Source organism: Balaenoptera acutorostrata, chromosome 10 (genome assembly GCF_949987535.1).
Source record: "Balaenoptera acutorostrata chromosome 10, mBalAcu1.1, whole genome shotgun sequence".
In the NCBI taxonomy this organism is placed as follows: Eukaryota; Metazoa; Chordata; class Mammalia; order Artiodactyla; family Balaenopteridae; genus Balaenoptera; species Balaenoptera acutorostrata.
This window is the reverse complement of record NC_080073.1, coordinates 97,361,122-97,377,250: the sequence shown is the minus strand read 5'-3', so window position 1 is coordinate 97,377,250 and position 16,129 is coordinate 97,361,122. Positions and strand designations below refer to the sequence as shown.

Below are 16,129 nucleotides of genomic sequence, written 5' to 3'. Positions count from 1 at the left end.
AGATAAATTATTTCTTAGCTAACTGTTGCTCTGCACATCATTTCACTGACAATGCGAGCAGCTAGTGGCTTGGATTGCAGTGATTTAAAAGGTCATTGGGATTAACAGAAGCTTTTCAAAACTCTGTATATTGTTGCAAAAATGACACCTCTGTGGGTTACAAAACAATGGCTGTGCCCCCTTAATGGGTGAATTTTTTTCTACTCTAATGGAAAAAGTATATCAGTGTCAAAAAAAAAAAAAAAAAAAAGACATTGAATGAAGTCTTTGCTTCATAGCTCACCACCACCAGAGTGACACTTCTTGGGAAAACACCTTGGGCTCTGGGGGGTAACCCATCGGCCACTCAGTGGAGGTGCCCGTTTTGGTCAATGAGCATGTCTGGGAAGCTACAACAGCAGCTCTTGTCTCAAAGGGAAAAAAAACAATTAGCAAACACTTGCATTAGGGCTCTTCTTCCATGTCCTCACAAAGATGATGGTTTGCTTTAACAAAGGTAGCTTCACTTTTTGATTTTGCTTTAATTATAGCCATTGGTGATCGCCAGTCAATTAAAACGTGTTTGAATTTTCACAGGCCTGCATGTGTGAATTCTACACAGTTGCGTTACCAACAGAGATGCAGCGTAGCTGACACTTCCCAATGTTTTCAGTCTAAAATTCTCACATGGTGCTTCACTTACATAATCATTTTTCTTTATAGTGGAAGCATCAATGTAACCATGATTTCATTTCGTTATTCTCCTCTACTACAAGTATACTAACAGTCTTTCATGCAGAAGTTGCATCCTAGCAATGAGGTAACTGTGGAGAAGGGGTAGGAAGCCGGGCTCAGGGAAAATACCTCCTCAAGAAACCAGAGGAGTGAGGAAGGGGTTTTCCCCTCCAACAAAACTATTATGTTTTCATTTAACTTAACAAGGTTAGCATGCCACTTTTTGTTTTATTTTTTTATATATGTAAGCATCTCCACAGGGAAAAAAATAGTTAATGATCATTAAGCTCTACTCATAGCAAGCCAAATTCACTTCAGAACTTTGCCAGCATGCATGCATATCTCATCTTGAGGGCATTGTAATCAACATGTACATTTTGTTCTCCATTCCTGCTTTTGTACTTGACATTGTTTCAAGCACATTTTTAGGGTTCAGCATCACCCACAGGGTCATTTCACTTGCATTTCTTTCATTCCCAGCCAGGCTGTGCATTTCACAAGTGGCACCTGGGACTTGATTTTTATTTATTTGTACAAATACTCTGCATACTGGGAATAGTCATTATTTTATTAGCTATGTTTAGTTCATGTTTCCCCATTATGCTGCCTTCTTTTTTCTTATATTGGGTGTACAGCATTTTATTTTGCAAATTAAAAATGTAAATGTTTATGAGTAAGTTAAAACTATCCATCTGGCTTCCGTCTTATGCAACCTAAATAAATAAATATGTATGTGAGTATATATGCGTGTGTATGTATATACATGTATTTATTTAAACAATTTATCCTAGTTTTAAAGTTTTAGTTTTTTGATCTGTGTGAAATTTATTACAATAATGGTTCAATATACAGCCGTAAAGCAATTCTTTATACTCATATTCATCTATTATTTATCAAGTAAGCAATTCTTATCCAACTAGAAATACACTTCTAAGCATAGGCTTTTATATAAACCATAATGCATATCCTAGAAAATCAAATTCAGTGGTGAGCTTCTTACTGAGTCCAAGCTTGTACCGCTCGCTGTACAACAGGCCAGTAAATTGAGAGAAGAGTTGTTAGGGCAAGGAATAGCGACTTTATTTGGGAAGCCAGCAGACTGAGAAGATGGTGGACTCGTGTCCCAAAGAACATCTTCCCCAAGTTAGAATTCAGGCTTCTTTCCTACTCAGAGGGGAGGGGGTGTGGTTGGTTGGTGCAAACTTCTTGGTGCTGGAATCCTTTGTTCTTGCAGCTGCCCACATAGGTCAACATCCTATTACAATGTTCCTGTAAACCTCCAAGACAAATGTTATTCTCTGTTCAGCAACTTTTTATCTCTTTATGATTGGAAGAATGTTATACCTCTAAAGGTCAGAGTCTTGAGAATGGGCTCTCCTGTATATCTCAGGCGCTAGGCAACATTCTTAACTTGTAGCAAAAGCAATGGAATACAAAGGTTAAAAGAAACAGATCCAATATGGAGTCAGATTTGTTCTTCCCTATTACAGGCTTAAGTTTATATTAAAGTATTTTTGGTTTTCAGAATTAAAATTGATACTCTTTTATCTTAAGCTTCAAAGGGCCATGAACCCTGAGCTCTCTCAGAACAAAATGTCTAACTTTCATGCGATTTTTACAAAGTAGAAACTGTTATCATGGAGGTATCCAGGAGAACCCGAAAGAATTCCTGTTGCCCATTCCCCATGGCAACATTCATCTACTTATTAAAAAAAAAAACAAACTTGTTAACCTTAAGCTTTGAGAAATTTAATTGATCAGAAGTTGATGTCAATCGCCCTAAAACCGGAGAGTATTCCTAAAGCAAAACAAAGAACAATAACAAAACAAAATTTTTTTGGAATATAGTCACAAAGGTGACATCCAGTTATAGGTAGATGTAATTCCTCAATAAACTGAATTAGAACAAAAACAATATTTTTAAATATATCTTTTGAGCCAATCCTCTGGAACACAACTTTTATATAGACTGTATTTTTAGAACATTAAGAGAACTTTATGCAAGACAGATCCTCTACATGATCTCCATCTATTCTGAGCACCCACATCTTCCACCTTCCTTCACCTCTTATTTTTCTTCATCCATTTCTCAGGGCTTAACTTTTCACTCTTGCTTCTTTTCCTCAACTCTCACACCAGCTAACTTGCATGAATTCCTCCCTGTCTGCCTTTCTGCATCATGGCTTGGCCCACTCTTTCCCCAAGGCATGTCTGTTTTCTCCTTAGCATTTAGCACAATGCCTGGCTTGTGGGAGGAGAGGCAGGGCAGGGTGTGGTTCAGCTTCAGGGTTTGGAGCCAGCAGAACTGGCAGTAGTTTCTCCATGTATATCCTAAGGAGCTAATAGCAAATCTATTCTGACGGTTGGCGGTTTCTGGTATTTGATCCCTGTTGTTAACGATAGGGTCTCAACATGTGTTTGTCACTTGAATGAATTCATTCACTCTCACCTTCCCCTTCACTCTCCTTGATTTGGTGTTAGCCTGATTGTGCCAGAGTCTTCATTTCTTGTGCCCCACAAGAAAGAGAAGACAGTGGCCGTGGCCAGTTCTCTATCTTAATCCATTGCCTTCTACCACTCATCGTTTAAGTCATGACATTGACCTGCACTCACTTCTGCATTCTTTTCTCTACCAATTCTGTGACCTGATTTTACCTTTTATATATGTCTGCATCTGGCTTACATTTTACTTTTCTTCTCCACCCTATTGCTCTCTCCAGTCCCATTGTCCTTTGTGACAAGTTCATAATCCATGGTTAGACAATACCACCTCCTGCTTTCTCTTTGAGATTTAAACCAACCATCTTTGTTCCATGTTAGCCACGTGAACAACGTTCCCTGCCCTAAACCTCATCATGAAAAGGCACTGTTGCTCTTCCAGGTTCTCCTGCCTGTGCGATCCTTACCTCCAGTCCAGTGGTTCTTTGAGTGTGGAACCCTGAGCTGCAAAAGCAGCTTTGGCATCACCCAAGAAGTTATTAGACATGCACATTCTCAGTCCTATCCCCAAACCTACTGGGTCAGAAACTCTGGGGATGAGGCCCAGTAATCTGTGTTTACTGCCCTTCAGGAAATTGTGATGCCCACTAAAGTTTGAGAACCATTGCCTTAACCCATCTAGTCTCCTGCCTTCTCCCTTCCTCCTATTCACACTTAATTAATTCTAGTAGGAAATGTTTTATGCTTGGAGGTAATTGCACCATTTTGAAAACCATTATTCCAGATAATTTTAGAAGATCATGTAAAACATCAAAATAATTTCCAGTACTCAGTGAGCTCTTTCTCGTTCATCATAGCAAGAGATGGTGATGATCTAGATAGATGAAAGTACAAATAATCCATAAGACTCATTTTGTTCAGGAGGGTTAAATTCTTCCTAGGGGGAAGAAACAGTTTTTCTCATGATGCTGATAAACAGAGCTGGCAAATAGTAAAAAGACATGGAGAGCCTAAACAGTCTTAGAGATGCAAACTATTTTATGTAGAACGGATAAACAACAAGGTCCTACTGTGTAGCACAGGGAACTATACTCAGTATCCTGTGATAAACCATAATGGAGAAGAATATGTAAAAGAATGTGTATATATATGTAAAAGTGAATCACTTTGCTGTACAGTAGAAATTAACACAGCATTGTAAATCAACTATATGTCAATTAAATAGTCTTCAGCTTAATCAAACTTGGAATTACCAAGCATTAGGAATTCCCAGCTAATTCCTTAGCTTGGTGATGAGTATAAGGAGTCCATTACATTAATGCTTCTACTTCTCTGTACATTTGAAAATGTCGTAAGAATTTTAAAATAACAGTTACTTCACAGTAGCAGCATCATTTTCTCTCCGTGTGATATGAATCCAAATCAGATTTCAGTTTTGTCACTTCCCATCTTAGTTAGTCACAAATGATATTAATAATAAATGTGTACCTATTGCATGGTTTTAATTTATTTCTACTAGATATGTATATACATACATGTATGTAAGTAGGTAGGTCAATAGATAAAACATGGTTATCAATGTAAATGTTGAGGAAATGACCAAAAGCTAAGACATTTGTGTGGTCTGTATATTGCTGCTGTGTAAATTGACAAACCCTGTATAAAAACAATTTCACAAGATCTAGGTATGTGTCACTAGACATTAAAATAGTAATACGCATAAATTTCATTTACTGGAATCTCTCCTAAAGGGGGAGAATTCTAATTGCAGAAAAGATTTTATACAGGGAGGTAGTCAGCAGAGATTTCTGTTTTCATAATAGTATAAAACATTGGAAATCCCTTTGTGACCAACCACAGAGACATAACTAAATAAACATATGTATATTCATTCAGTATAATTATTAAATGATAACTATACAAATGATAATGCTTATAAAAGTTTTAAAAAACAAAACACAAAATAAAATTTGTCACAACTATGGAAAATATTGAAAAACAAATTTTCTGTTAAAGTAGAGATATGATCGGTGTCTTATTCTTTTTTCTCCTATTTTCATTTTTTTAATGGAAATGTGTATTTAGAAATTATGACAGTGGAATTCGCAAGATTGTTTCCTCTCCCAAGTGGTTTGAGCCTTTGTGATTTAGTAAAGGCACTTTTAATCCATAGGGAGCTAAATTTTTTGAGAGTTAATCAGTCACAAGAGGAGTGAGTAATATTGCTTCTCTGTTACCACCAAAACTTCTAGCACTAAGCTAACTGCCTTGATGAAAAGAAACGGAGATTCATAGAATCTAACGTAATGGCAACTTCTGTTGTATCTTTTTTTTCCTAATATTGCATCTATGGTACTTTTAACAGTTAAAATGTATAGCAATCATTCCATCACATCTTTGCCCCAAAGAAGCAGAACATGGCAACAGCCCTGAAACCCCTTCCTCCTCTGGTTGTCTTATCCAAGACTTTTACTACACTTGGAACATCAAAAATCAAAGTGGTTTCCCAGAGATGTATTAAACCTAATGGCAGCTACATCATTATTCCACCAACTGGGAATTTGAAGTAGAGCTACTTCCCACGGTGTCAGTTTGAACAAGCTAAACCAAAGCGTGTTAAGAGGACCAGGGACCATCCATTATGGGATGTTGATGCACTAACACTCACACCCACAGCCCTTCCCATCCTGGGTACGCTCAGTTCAGCTGTGTACTTTCCATAGCATTGGCCTGAGAGTCTGCACTGCTCGTCTCTTATTAATAAGAAGTAGTCATATTGTTAATCACAATTATCATGACTGCTATTACCATTTGAGACACATAAAAAGACCAAGTGAAAAGAAGGGGAAACCCCCCACAATCTTCAAGAATCAGTGCTTTATATTGTCTGCTTCAGATGATTTTTTGGTGTCCATTATATATATTTTTTTCCTATGTTTATAAAAAATTCAGGTCAAATATCATATGTCCTTGAACCATGTGCTATCTAAAGCCTGTTGGTTTGTAAATTGCTCTGTTGAACATACATTTCATCAGGCCAGTTCTAATGGGGGGCAAAGGGGGTGGGCAGAGGAATCTTTTGTGGCCATATTATCACTGTGTATAAAATTAAAGCCTTGGGAGGAACATAGCAAAAGGAAAGGATTATTTATCCAAGATTAACCTTGGAGTCATTTTACTGTTTTATTTCTACAAGTAAATTATCCATCTTCCCATTTTAAGGCAGGTAATTGCTTTGCTGGCTTCTGTGTTTCTGCCTAAACATAACTTAGAGTCTTTCATCTGGGTATTTATTCATCTGACTGGAATAGCTTTCAGCCCTCTTTAAAAATTAATTTGACTTTAATGTCTAGTTATCTAGGACTCCCCTGGGCTAGGATGAAATCACACTGGGGGAATTTTGATTTGACAAACGGCCATTGTGCAGGAGCCTTTGATCCTCCACCATGGTGTTAACTAGCTGCCCCTTGTCTTGCTGAGCTTAGAGCAAGATCAAAGTCTGCACCCCACTGGGCAGGATCACTGGTGGGCACTGGGAGAATCCTGGCACCTCCCAGAGTCTTTGAGCTGCTGCAGCCCTTCAGCTGGAGCTTAGAACCCTCCTAGACATTTAGAGAAATTGGATGTGAGCGGAGATAAAGAGAAGACAGGGTGAGTTTTTCCTAGGGCCTTGGTGTACCGTGTCCTGGTGCCTGTTGAGTGCTTGAAGCCCTTTGCTCTTCAAAGTAGGAATTCCTGACCTGGTTTTCCAATCTCTGAGTCCTGCTCAGGTTTTCCAAGTTTTCAAAAATTATGAAGAAAAATTTATATTCATTTAAAAAACACATAGAAAATATGGTAGATAATGATTTTTACAATTTTTTAAATTTTTAAAAATTGGAGTATAGTTGATTTACAATATCATGTTAGTTTCAGGTGTGTACAGCACAGTGATTCAATTATATATGTGTGTTTGTGTGTGTATATACACACACACACATATATTCTTCTTATATATGTGTGTATACATATATATGTGTACACACGTTTTTATATATGTATGTACACATATATACACACACACATATATATTCTTTTTCAGATTCTTTTCCCTTATAGGTTATTACAAAATATTGAGACTAGTTCCCTGTGCTATACAGTAGGTCCTTGTTGTCTATCTACTTTATATATGGTAGTGTGTATATGTAAATCCTAATTTATCCCTCCCCACCCCCTTTCCCCTTTGGTAACCATAAGTTTGTGTTCTGTGTCTGTGAGTCTCTGTAAATAAGTTCATTCGTATCTTTTTTTTTTTTTAAATTTCACATATAAGCAGTATCATATTTGTCTTTCTCTGTTTGGCTTACTTCACTTAGTATGATAATCTCTAGGTCCATCCATGTTGCTGCAAATGGCATTATTTCATTCTTTTTTATGCTTGAGTAATATTGCATTGTATATATGTACCGTATCTTCTTTATCCATTCATCTGTCGATAATTAGAAGAATGGAGAGAAAACAGGCATACTGCTGAAGATCACTGGAAATTGTTGCCCTGGTGGTTAGATGCCTTAAAAGCAAAAGAACAAGTGTAGACTTTCCATACTGGCCTTGATACAGATTGTTCAAAAGCATCTAGACTCAGGTAGCAGGCTGTAAATGTCACCCTTGCCTGGAAGGCAGGCGTGGTCTAACTCTGCGATCTCCTCGCTCTGACAGACGGGGAGCTCTCCATATCGAATGAAGATGACTCCCTGGAAAACGGGCAGTCCCTGAGCTCCAGCCAGCTGTCTCTGCCCGCCCTGTCCGAGATGGAGCCAGTCCCGATGCCCAGGGATCCCTGCTCATACGAGGTGCTCCAACCTTCCGACATCATGGATGGGACAGGTAATGCCCCTGGTAGATGTGGAACTGGTCCCCAGCATGCGGTGTTGGGGGCCTTCAGCCTGGCTGGACTTCGGCTTCTATTTTGAACCATCCTGAACATACGGATCTCCTGGAAATGGGGATGAAAGTGACCAGTTAGTACATGCTGAGTGTAAAACTATGGAGGATGTGTCCATTTATTTTTCTACAGTCTTTAAAAACGTTTTTATAATCTTAATCTCTTTAAAGAAGATATGTCTTGTTTTGTAATACTGATGATTTAAAATGTCTGTTTTCTAACCCTCATTTCTGTTAAGATAAAGCTAAAGAGTCCTGTGCTTCTGTAGGGTACCTGTCTAAGTCTACCTGGTCATAAGGCCCTGGTATGCCTTTGAATCCTAATCCCAATATACCAGTTAATAGTTATATCGATTTAGTAAATTGTACCAATTTACTATATAAAATCAATTAATGTGTTAATTGTCTACAATTTACCGGTATCCTGCTGACAGATAATTTTGATGCCATCTGTCACGCCCTCTTTGGTCCAAAGCCCTCTGAGTGGCCGGTACTCACTCCCTCACAAGGTTTGCAGAATGGTCCTCATTAGCCAGAAGATGACACCCTCCCGACAGCCAGTAAGGAGAGGTCCTTGCTGTCAGGAGACAAGCCTGGTGGATGGGGCCTCTGGGAATATCTGGAGTCTGGGTAGAGAGGCCATGGCCTTCCCCCACACCGTGTGCGAAGTCTGCGTCACGGAACTCAGACGAGAGGCGAGCGGGATGGTGTTTCAGAGTCAGCGCCATGCTTCACTTTGGGACCCAGGGAGTCACTGCTCCATCGGTGTGTCCAGCACTGATGATAACGGTGTCCCTTGAGACAGGAGAGAACCTAGTTCTCCCGAGGATTGTGTACAGGGCTTTGACTGCCGGAAACACTGCTACCCAGAGTAGGGAGAAGGAAGAGGGCGGGGGAGGCTTTCTTCCCGTAGCAGTGATGGGGAGGGGGAGATATGCGTCTGAGTTGCATTTCCCTCCCCCTCCCGAGGCTGGGGAGATTGTTCCAACTAAAGCAGTAAATTGAGCCTTCTTCCCAGCCTTCCTTGTGACATTGGGATCAGATGGATGTGATTGCTGTAGTGAGATCTGTCATCCCAGGAAAGTCTTAGAGTCTCGTTCTGTCGTTGGCCGGGTTGCCGGCATGGTAGGAGAGCCTGTGCTACCACCCATGACAGCTCTTAACTGGAGCCGGTCCTGGTCCCCCCCCGCCCGCCCCGCCATGGGGGAGAGGAAGAGGCAGGCCCGGGGCAGAGCAATGAGAAATGGGCAGAATCAAAAGCAGAAAACCATGCTTCTGGCGAGTGCAGGAGAAAGGAAGGTGGAAAATGAAAAGGGTGTTGATTTGGGGCATCCTTCGCCTTACCCAGGTGGATCGGAGCTGGCAGGGGCGGGAAGGTGCCCCTAAGACTGCAGAGCACCCCCTGGATGCTGCTGCCCAGCTCGGACGGCCCCAAACCTGGGGGACCAGCCGCTGCCCCACGCATGTGGGGATCACCTGCCCAGCGTCAGCCTCTAGGCTGTCCTCAGACCCGGGGAGCAGGGACACAAGGACACCCAGCAGGCAAAAACAAGACCCCGGAATGCATCCGCTCTTCCTTGCCAGCAAAGGGCAAACAGGCCCAAAGGAAGATGCCGGCGTTTGGTGCTGGTTTGGTTCAGAGGGGGGCTCCTGGTCCTTGATCCACTACACCCGCCATCTGTTGATTGTCGCTGTGGTCCCGTGAGTCCCATTTTGGAGCACCCGTAGAATTTGCATTATGAACACCAAGGTTGAAGGGATGAAGCTTTGGATGGTTTGAGGAAGCGTCCTCTTCCTTCTTCTCCCTCTTGCTCTTTCCAGCTCTCTCCGTTTTCTGTCTCTCCCTCCCCCCTACTTCCCCCACCCTCACCATGGCTTTATTGGATTTCTGGCGTCCTCTCTTGAACACCCCACGCGACTGTGACAGCCTGGAACAATCGGTGCTCTGCTGTGTCGCTAACCCTGTCCTGTGTGCCCCCCGGCTTCCGCCGGCCGCACCTGCACTGCGTTTGTGTAATGTCGCTGTGTGTCATGTGGTTGTCCCCTCAGTGTCTGAAGAGAGTCCCTCTGCCAGTGAGTCTGGAGTCCTCCTGTCCCAAGATCCTTCAGCCAAACCCGTCCTGCTCCTGCCCCCCAAAAAACCTGCTGCTTTCCCTGGAGACCATGAGGAGACCCCAGTGAAGCAGCTCTCTCTCCTCAAGCAACCCCCTGCCCTGCCTCCCAAACCCACTGCCAGGATTGCCAACCACTTAACAGGTGAGTCAAGATGTCTTCTGGGGACCCGCAGCCGTGCCTTCCCTTCAAGGGATCCTTTCTTGTGCTTTTTCTTTTTCTCTGGGGCCCGATGCACCTCTTTGGTAAGGTCGCTCTGTGGGACATTTGGGGATTTCTGTGTGTGTCTTGGTACATGCCGTTGTGACCTGGGTTTGTGTGTTCGTGTCCAGAAGCATGCGATATACACCTGCCGGTCATAGGCTAAGAGGCTGCAGTCGCATGCATTTGTAAACGTGTACATTGGCATTTATGTGGCTAAGTAAAGATTACTTGCCCATGTAGGTGAATTAGATTCACCATCAAAATCTTTGCAGAGATAAAGAGTAGCGCCTGTTCCCTTCATAATGAGTTTGCCAAAGCTTTAAATTTTTTGTCTTTAAATAATTGATCTGAAGCCCAGTGTATTTCTTCTATTAAAATTTATGTCTGTGCTGTTCTCTTTGGGGGCGGGAAAAAAAAAAAGAAAGAGTAATTTGCAGAGTATTGTGGGAAATACTTTTAGAGAAGAGCAAGCTGAGGAATGTTGTCCTAAAATAACTTTTTAAAAATTGAAGTATAGTTGATTTACAATAATGTGTTAGTTTCAGATATACAGCAAAGTGACTCAGTTATATAGTTCTTTCAGATTATAATTGGGATTAACAGACACAAACTACTATATATAAAATAGGTATACAACAAGGATTTACTGTATAGCACAGGGGACTATATTCAGTATCTTGTAATAACCTGAAATGATTTTATATTTTCATTATTCAAGTGTTATTTAACAAATGCACCCACAGTTCTTTTTTTTTTTTTTTTTAATTTCTGAGATATACATTTTAAAGTAATAACTAGGATTATTACATATAACATTATACCAGACCATATAAGATTTTTAGAAATTTCATGTAATGTCTGAAACATTTATATTAACATATTTCCATACACATACAAATATAAGATTTTTAGAAATTTCATGTAATGTCTGAAACATTTATATTAACATATTTCCATACAAATAACCCAATGAAAGTTTAGTATTAGTTGTTTTGTTTGTTTTTTTATACTGCAGGTTCTTATTAGGCATCAGTTTTATACACATCAGTGTATACATGTCAATCCCAATCGCCCAATTCAGCACACCATCATCCCCACCCCACCGCAGTTTTCCCCCCTTGGTGTCCATATGTCCATTCTCTACATCTGTGTCTCAACTTCTGCCCTGCAAACTGGCTCATCTGTACCATTTTTCTAGGTTCCACATACATGCATTAATATACGATATTTGTTTTTCTCTTTCTGACTTACTTCACTCTGTATGACAGTCTCTAGGTCCATCCACGTCTCAACAAATGACTCAATTTCGTTCCTTTTTATGGCTGAGTAATATTCCATTGTATATATGTACCACAACTTCTTTATCCATTCGTCTGTTGATGGGCATTTAGGTTGCTTCCATGACCTGGCTATTGTAAATAGTGCTGCAATGAACATTCGGGTGCATGTGTCTTTTTGAATTACGGTTTTCTCTGGGTATATGCCCAGTAGTGGGATTGCTGGGTCATATGGTAATTCTATTTTTAGTTTTTTAAGGAACCTCCATATTGTTCTCCATAGTGGCTGTATCAATTTACATTCCCACCAACAGTGCAAGAGGGTTCCCTTTTCTCCACACCCTCTCCAGCATTTGTTGTTTGTAGATTTTCTGATGATGCCCATTCTAACAGGAGTGAGGTGATACCTCATTGTAGTTTTGATTTGCATTTCTCTAATAATTAGTGATGTTGAGCATCTTTTCATGTGCTTCGTGGCCGTCTGTATGTCTTCTTTGGAGAAATGTCTATTTAGGTCTTCTGCCCATTTTTAGATTGGGGTGTTTGTTTCTTTAATATTGAGCTGAATGAGCTGTTTATATATTTTGGAGATTAATCCTTTGTCCGTTGATTCATTTGCAAATATTTTCTCCCATTCTGAGGGTTGTCTTTTCGTCTTGTTTATGGTTTCCTTTGCTGTGCAAAAGCTTTGAAGTTTCATTAGGTCCCACTTGTTTATTTTTGTTTTTATTTCCATTACTCTAGGAGGTGGATCAAAAAAGATCTTGCTGTGATTTATGTCAAAGAGTGTTCTTCCTATGTTTTCCTCTAAGAGTTTTATAGTGTCCAGTCTTATATTTAGGTCTCTAATCCATTTTGAGTTTATTTTTGTGTATGGTGTTAGGGAGTATTCTAATAATTTCATTCTTTTACATGTAGCTGTCCAGTTTTCCCAGCACCACTTATTGAAGAGACTGTCTTTTCTCCATTGTATATCTTTGCCTCCTTTGTCATAGATTAGTTGACCATAGGTGCGTGGGTTAATCTCTGGGCTTTCTATCTTGTTCCATTGATCTATGTTTCTGTTTTGGTGCCAGTACCATATTGTCTTGATTACTGTAGCTTTGTAGTATAGTCTGAAGTCAGGGAGTCTGATTCCTCCAGCTCCATTTTTTTGCCTCAAGACTGCTTTGGCTATTCGGGGTCTTTTGTGTCTCCATACAAATTTTAAGATGATTTGTTCTAGCTCCGTAAAAAATGCCATTGGTAATTTGATAGGGATTGCATTGAATCTGTAGATTGCTTTGGGTAGTATAGTCATTTTCACAATGTTGATTCTTCCAATCCAAGAACATGGTATATCTCTCCATCTGTTGGTATCATCTTTAATTTCTTTCATCAGTGTCTTATAGTTTTCTGCATACAGGTCTTTTGTCTCCCTAGGTAGGTTTATTCCTAGGTATTTTATTTTTTTTGTTGCAATGGTAAATGGGAGTGTTTCCTTAATTTCTCTTTCAGATTTTTCATCATTAGTGTATAGGAATGCAAGAGATTTCTGTGCATTAATTTTGTATCCTGCAACTTTACCATATTCATTGATTAGCTCTAGCAGTTTTCTGGTGGCAGTTTTAGGATTCTCTATGTATAGTATCATGTCATCCACAAACAGTGACAGTTTTACTTCTTCTTTTCCAATTTGTATTCCTTTTATTTCTTTTTCTTCTCTGATTGCCGTGGCTAGGACTTCCAGAACTATGTTGAATAATAGTGGTGAGAGTGGACATCCTTGTCTCGTTCCTGATCTTAGAGGAAATGGTTTCAGTTTTTCACCATTGAGAATGATGTTTGCTGTGGGTTTGTCATATATGGCCTTTATTATGTTGAGGTAGGTTCCCTCTATGCCCACTTTCTGGAGAGTTTTTATCAGAAATGGATGTTGAATTTTGTCAAAAGCTTTTTCTGCATCTATTGAGATGATCATATGGTTTTTATTCTTCAATTTGTTAATATGGTGTATCACATTGATTGATTTGCGTATATTGAAGAATCCTTGCATCCCTGGGATAAATCCCACTTGATCGTGGTGTATGATCCTTTTAATGTGTTGTTGGATTCTGTTTGCTAGTATTTTGTTGAGGATTTTTGCATCTATATTCATCAGTGATATTGGTCTGTAATTTTCTTTTTTTGTAGTGTCTTTGTCTGGTTTTGGTATCAGGGTGATGGTGGCCTCATAGCATGAGTTTGGGAGTGTTCCTTCCTCTGCAATTTTTTGGAAGAGTTTGAGAAGGATGGGTGTTAGCTCTTCTCTAAATGTTTGATAGAATTCACCTGTGAAGCCATCTGGTCCTGGACTTTTGTTTGTTGGAAGATTTTTAATCACAGTTTCAATTTCATTACTTGTGATTGGTCTGTTCATATTTTCTGTTTCTTCCTGGTTCAGTCTTGGAAGGTTATACCTTTCTAAGAATTTGTCCATTTCTTCCAGGTTGTCCATTTTATTGGCATAAAGTTGCTTGTAGTGGTCTCTTAGGATGCTTTGTATTTCTGCGGTGTCTGTTGTAACTTCTCCTTTTTCATTTCTGATTTTATTGATTTGAGTCCTCTCCCTCTTTTTCTTGATGAGTCTGGCTAATGGCTTATCAATTTTGTTTATCTTCTCAAAGAACCAACTTTTAGTTTTATTGATCTTTGCTATTGTTTTCTTTGTTTCTATTTCATTTATTTCTGCTCTGATCTTTATGATTTCTTTCCTTCTGCTAACTTTGGGTTTTGTTTGTTCTTCTTTCTCTAGTTTCTTTAGGTGTAAGGTTAGATTGTTTACTTGAAATTTTTCTTGTTTCTTTAGGTAGGCTTGTATAGCTATAAACTTCCCTCTTAGAACTGCTTTTGCTGCATCCCATAGGTTTTGGGTTGTCGTGTTTTCATTGTCATTTGTCTCTAGGTATTTTTTTATTTCCTCTTTGATTTCTTCAGTGATCTCTTGGTTATTTAGTAACGTATTGTTTAGCCTCCATGTGTTTGTCTTTTTTACGGTTTTTTCCCTGTAATTCATTTCTAATCTCATAGCGTTGTGGTCAGAAAAGATGCTTGATATGATTTCAATTTTCTTAAATTTACTGAGGCTTGATTTGTGACCCAAGATGTGATCTATCCTGGAGAATGTTCTGTGCGCACTTGAGAAGAACATGTAATCTGCTGTTTTTGGATGGAATGTCCTATATATATCAATTAAATCTATCTGGTCTATTGTGTCATTTAAAGCTTCTGTTTCCTTATTTATTTTCATTTTGGATGATCTGTCCATTGGCGTAAGTGAGGTGTTAAAGTCCCCCACTATTATTGTGTTACTGTCGATTTCCTCTTTTATAGCTGTTAGCAGTTGCCTTATGTATTGAGGTGCTCCTATGTTGGGTGCATATATATTTATAATTGTTATATCTTCTTCTTGGATTGATCCCTGGATCATTATGTAGTGTCCTTCCTTGTCTCTTGTAACATTCTTTATTTTAAAGTCTATTTTATCTGATATGAGTATAGCTACTCCAGCTTTCTTTTGATTTCCATTTGCATGGAATATCTTTTTCCATCCCCTCACTTTCAGTCTGTATGTGTCCCTAGGTCTAAAGTGGGTCTCTTGTAGACAGCATATATATGGGTCTTGTTTTTGTATCCATTCAGCCAGTCTATGTCTTTTGGTTGGGGCATTTAATCCATTCACGTTTAAGGTAATTATCGATATGTATGTTCCTATGACCATTTTCTTAATTGTTTTGGGTTTGTTTTTGTAGGTCCTTTTCTTCTCTTGTGTTTCCCACTTAGAGAAGTTCCTTTAGCATTTGTTGTAGAGCTGGTTTGGTGGTGCTGAATTCTCTTAGCTTTTGCTTGTCTGTAAAGCTTTTGATTTCTCCATCAAATCTAAATGAGATCCTTGCTGGGTAGAGTAATCTTGGTTGTAGGTTCTTCCCTTTCATCACTTTAAGTATATCATGCCACTCCCTTCTGGCTTGCAGAGTTTCTGCTGAGAAATCAGCTGTTAACCTTATGGGAGTTCCCTTGTATGTTATTTGTCGTTCTTCTCTTGCTGCTTTCAATAATTTTTCTTTGTCTTTAATTTTTGCCACTTTGATTACTATGTGTCTCGGCATGTTTCTCCTTGGGTTTATTCTGTATGGGACTCTCTGTGCTTCCTGGACTTGGGTGGCTATTTCCTTTCCCATGTTAGGGAAGTTTTCGACTATAATCTCTTCAAATATTTTCTCTGGTCCTTTCTCTCTCTCTTCTCCTTCTGGGACCCCTATAATGCGAATGTTGTTGCGTTTAATGTTGTCCCAGAGGTCTCTTAGGCTGTCTTCATTTCTTTTCATTCTTTTTTCTTTAGTCTGTTCCGCAGCAGTGAATTCCACCATTCTGTCTTCCAGGTCACTTATCCGTTCTTCTGCCTCAGTTATTCTGCTATTGATTCCTTCTAGTGTAGTTTT

General features: G+C 39.5%; 1 protein-coding gene across 10 annotated transcripts in view; it reads left to right on the top strand.

Moving 5' to 3' along the window:
- PHACTR1 (phosphatase and actin regulator 1) overlaps nucleotides 1-16,129 on the top strand; it is a 594,117-nt gene that overhangs the window by 446,122 nt on the left and 131,866 nt on the right. For 9 of the 10 annotated variants that reach the window (XM_057554724.1, XM_057554725.1, XM_028164473.2 and 6 more), the window contains 2 exons: nucleotides 7,852-8,019; nucleotides 10,126-10,332. In XM_057554724.1, coding sequence (XP_057410707.1) covers nucleotides 7,852-8,019; nucleotides 10,126-10,332 — 375 coding nt within the window. The remainder of the gene's footprint in view (nucleotides 1-7,851; nucleotides 8,020-10,125; nucleotides 10,333-16,129) is intronic. The other variant, XM_057554726.1, reaches the window with a different exon arrangement.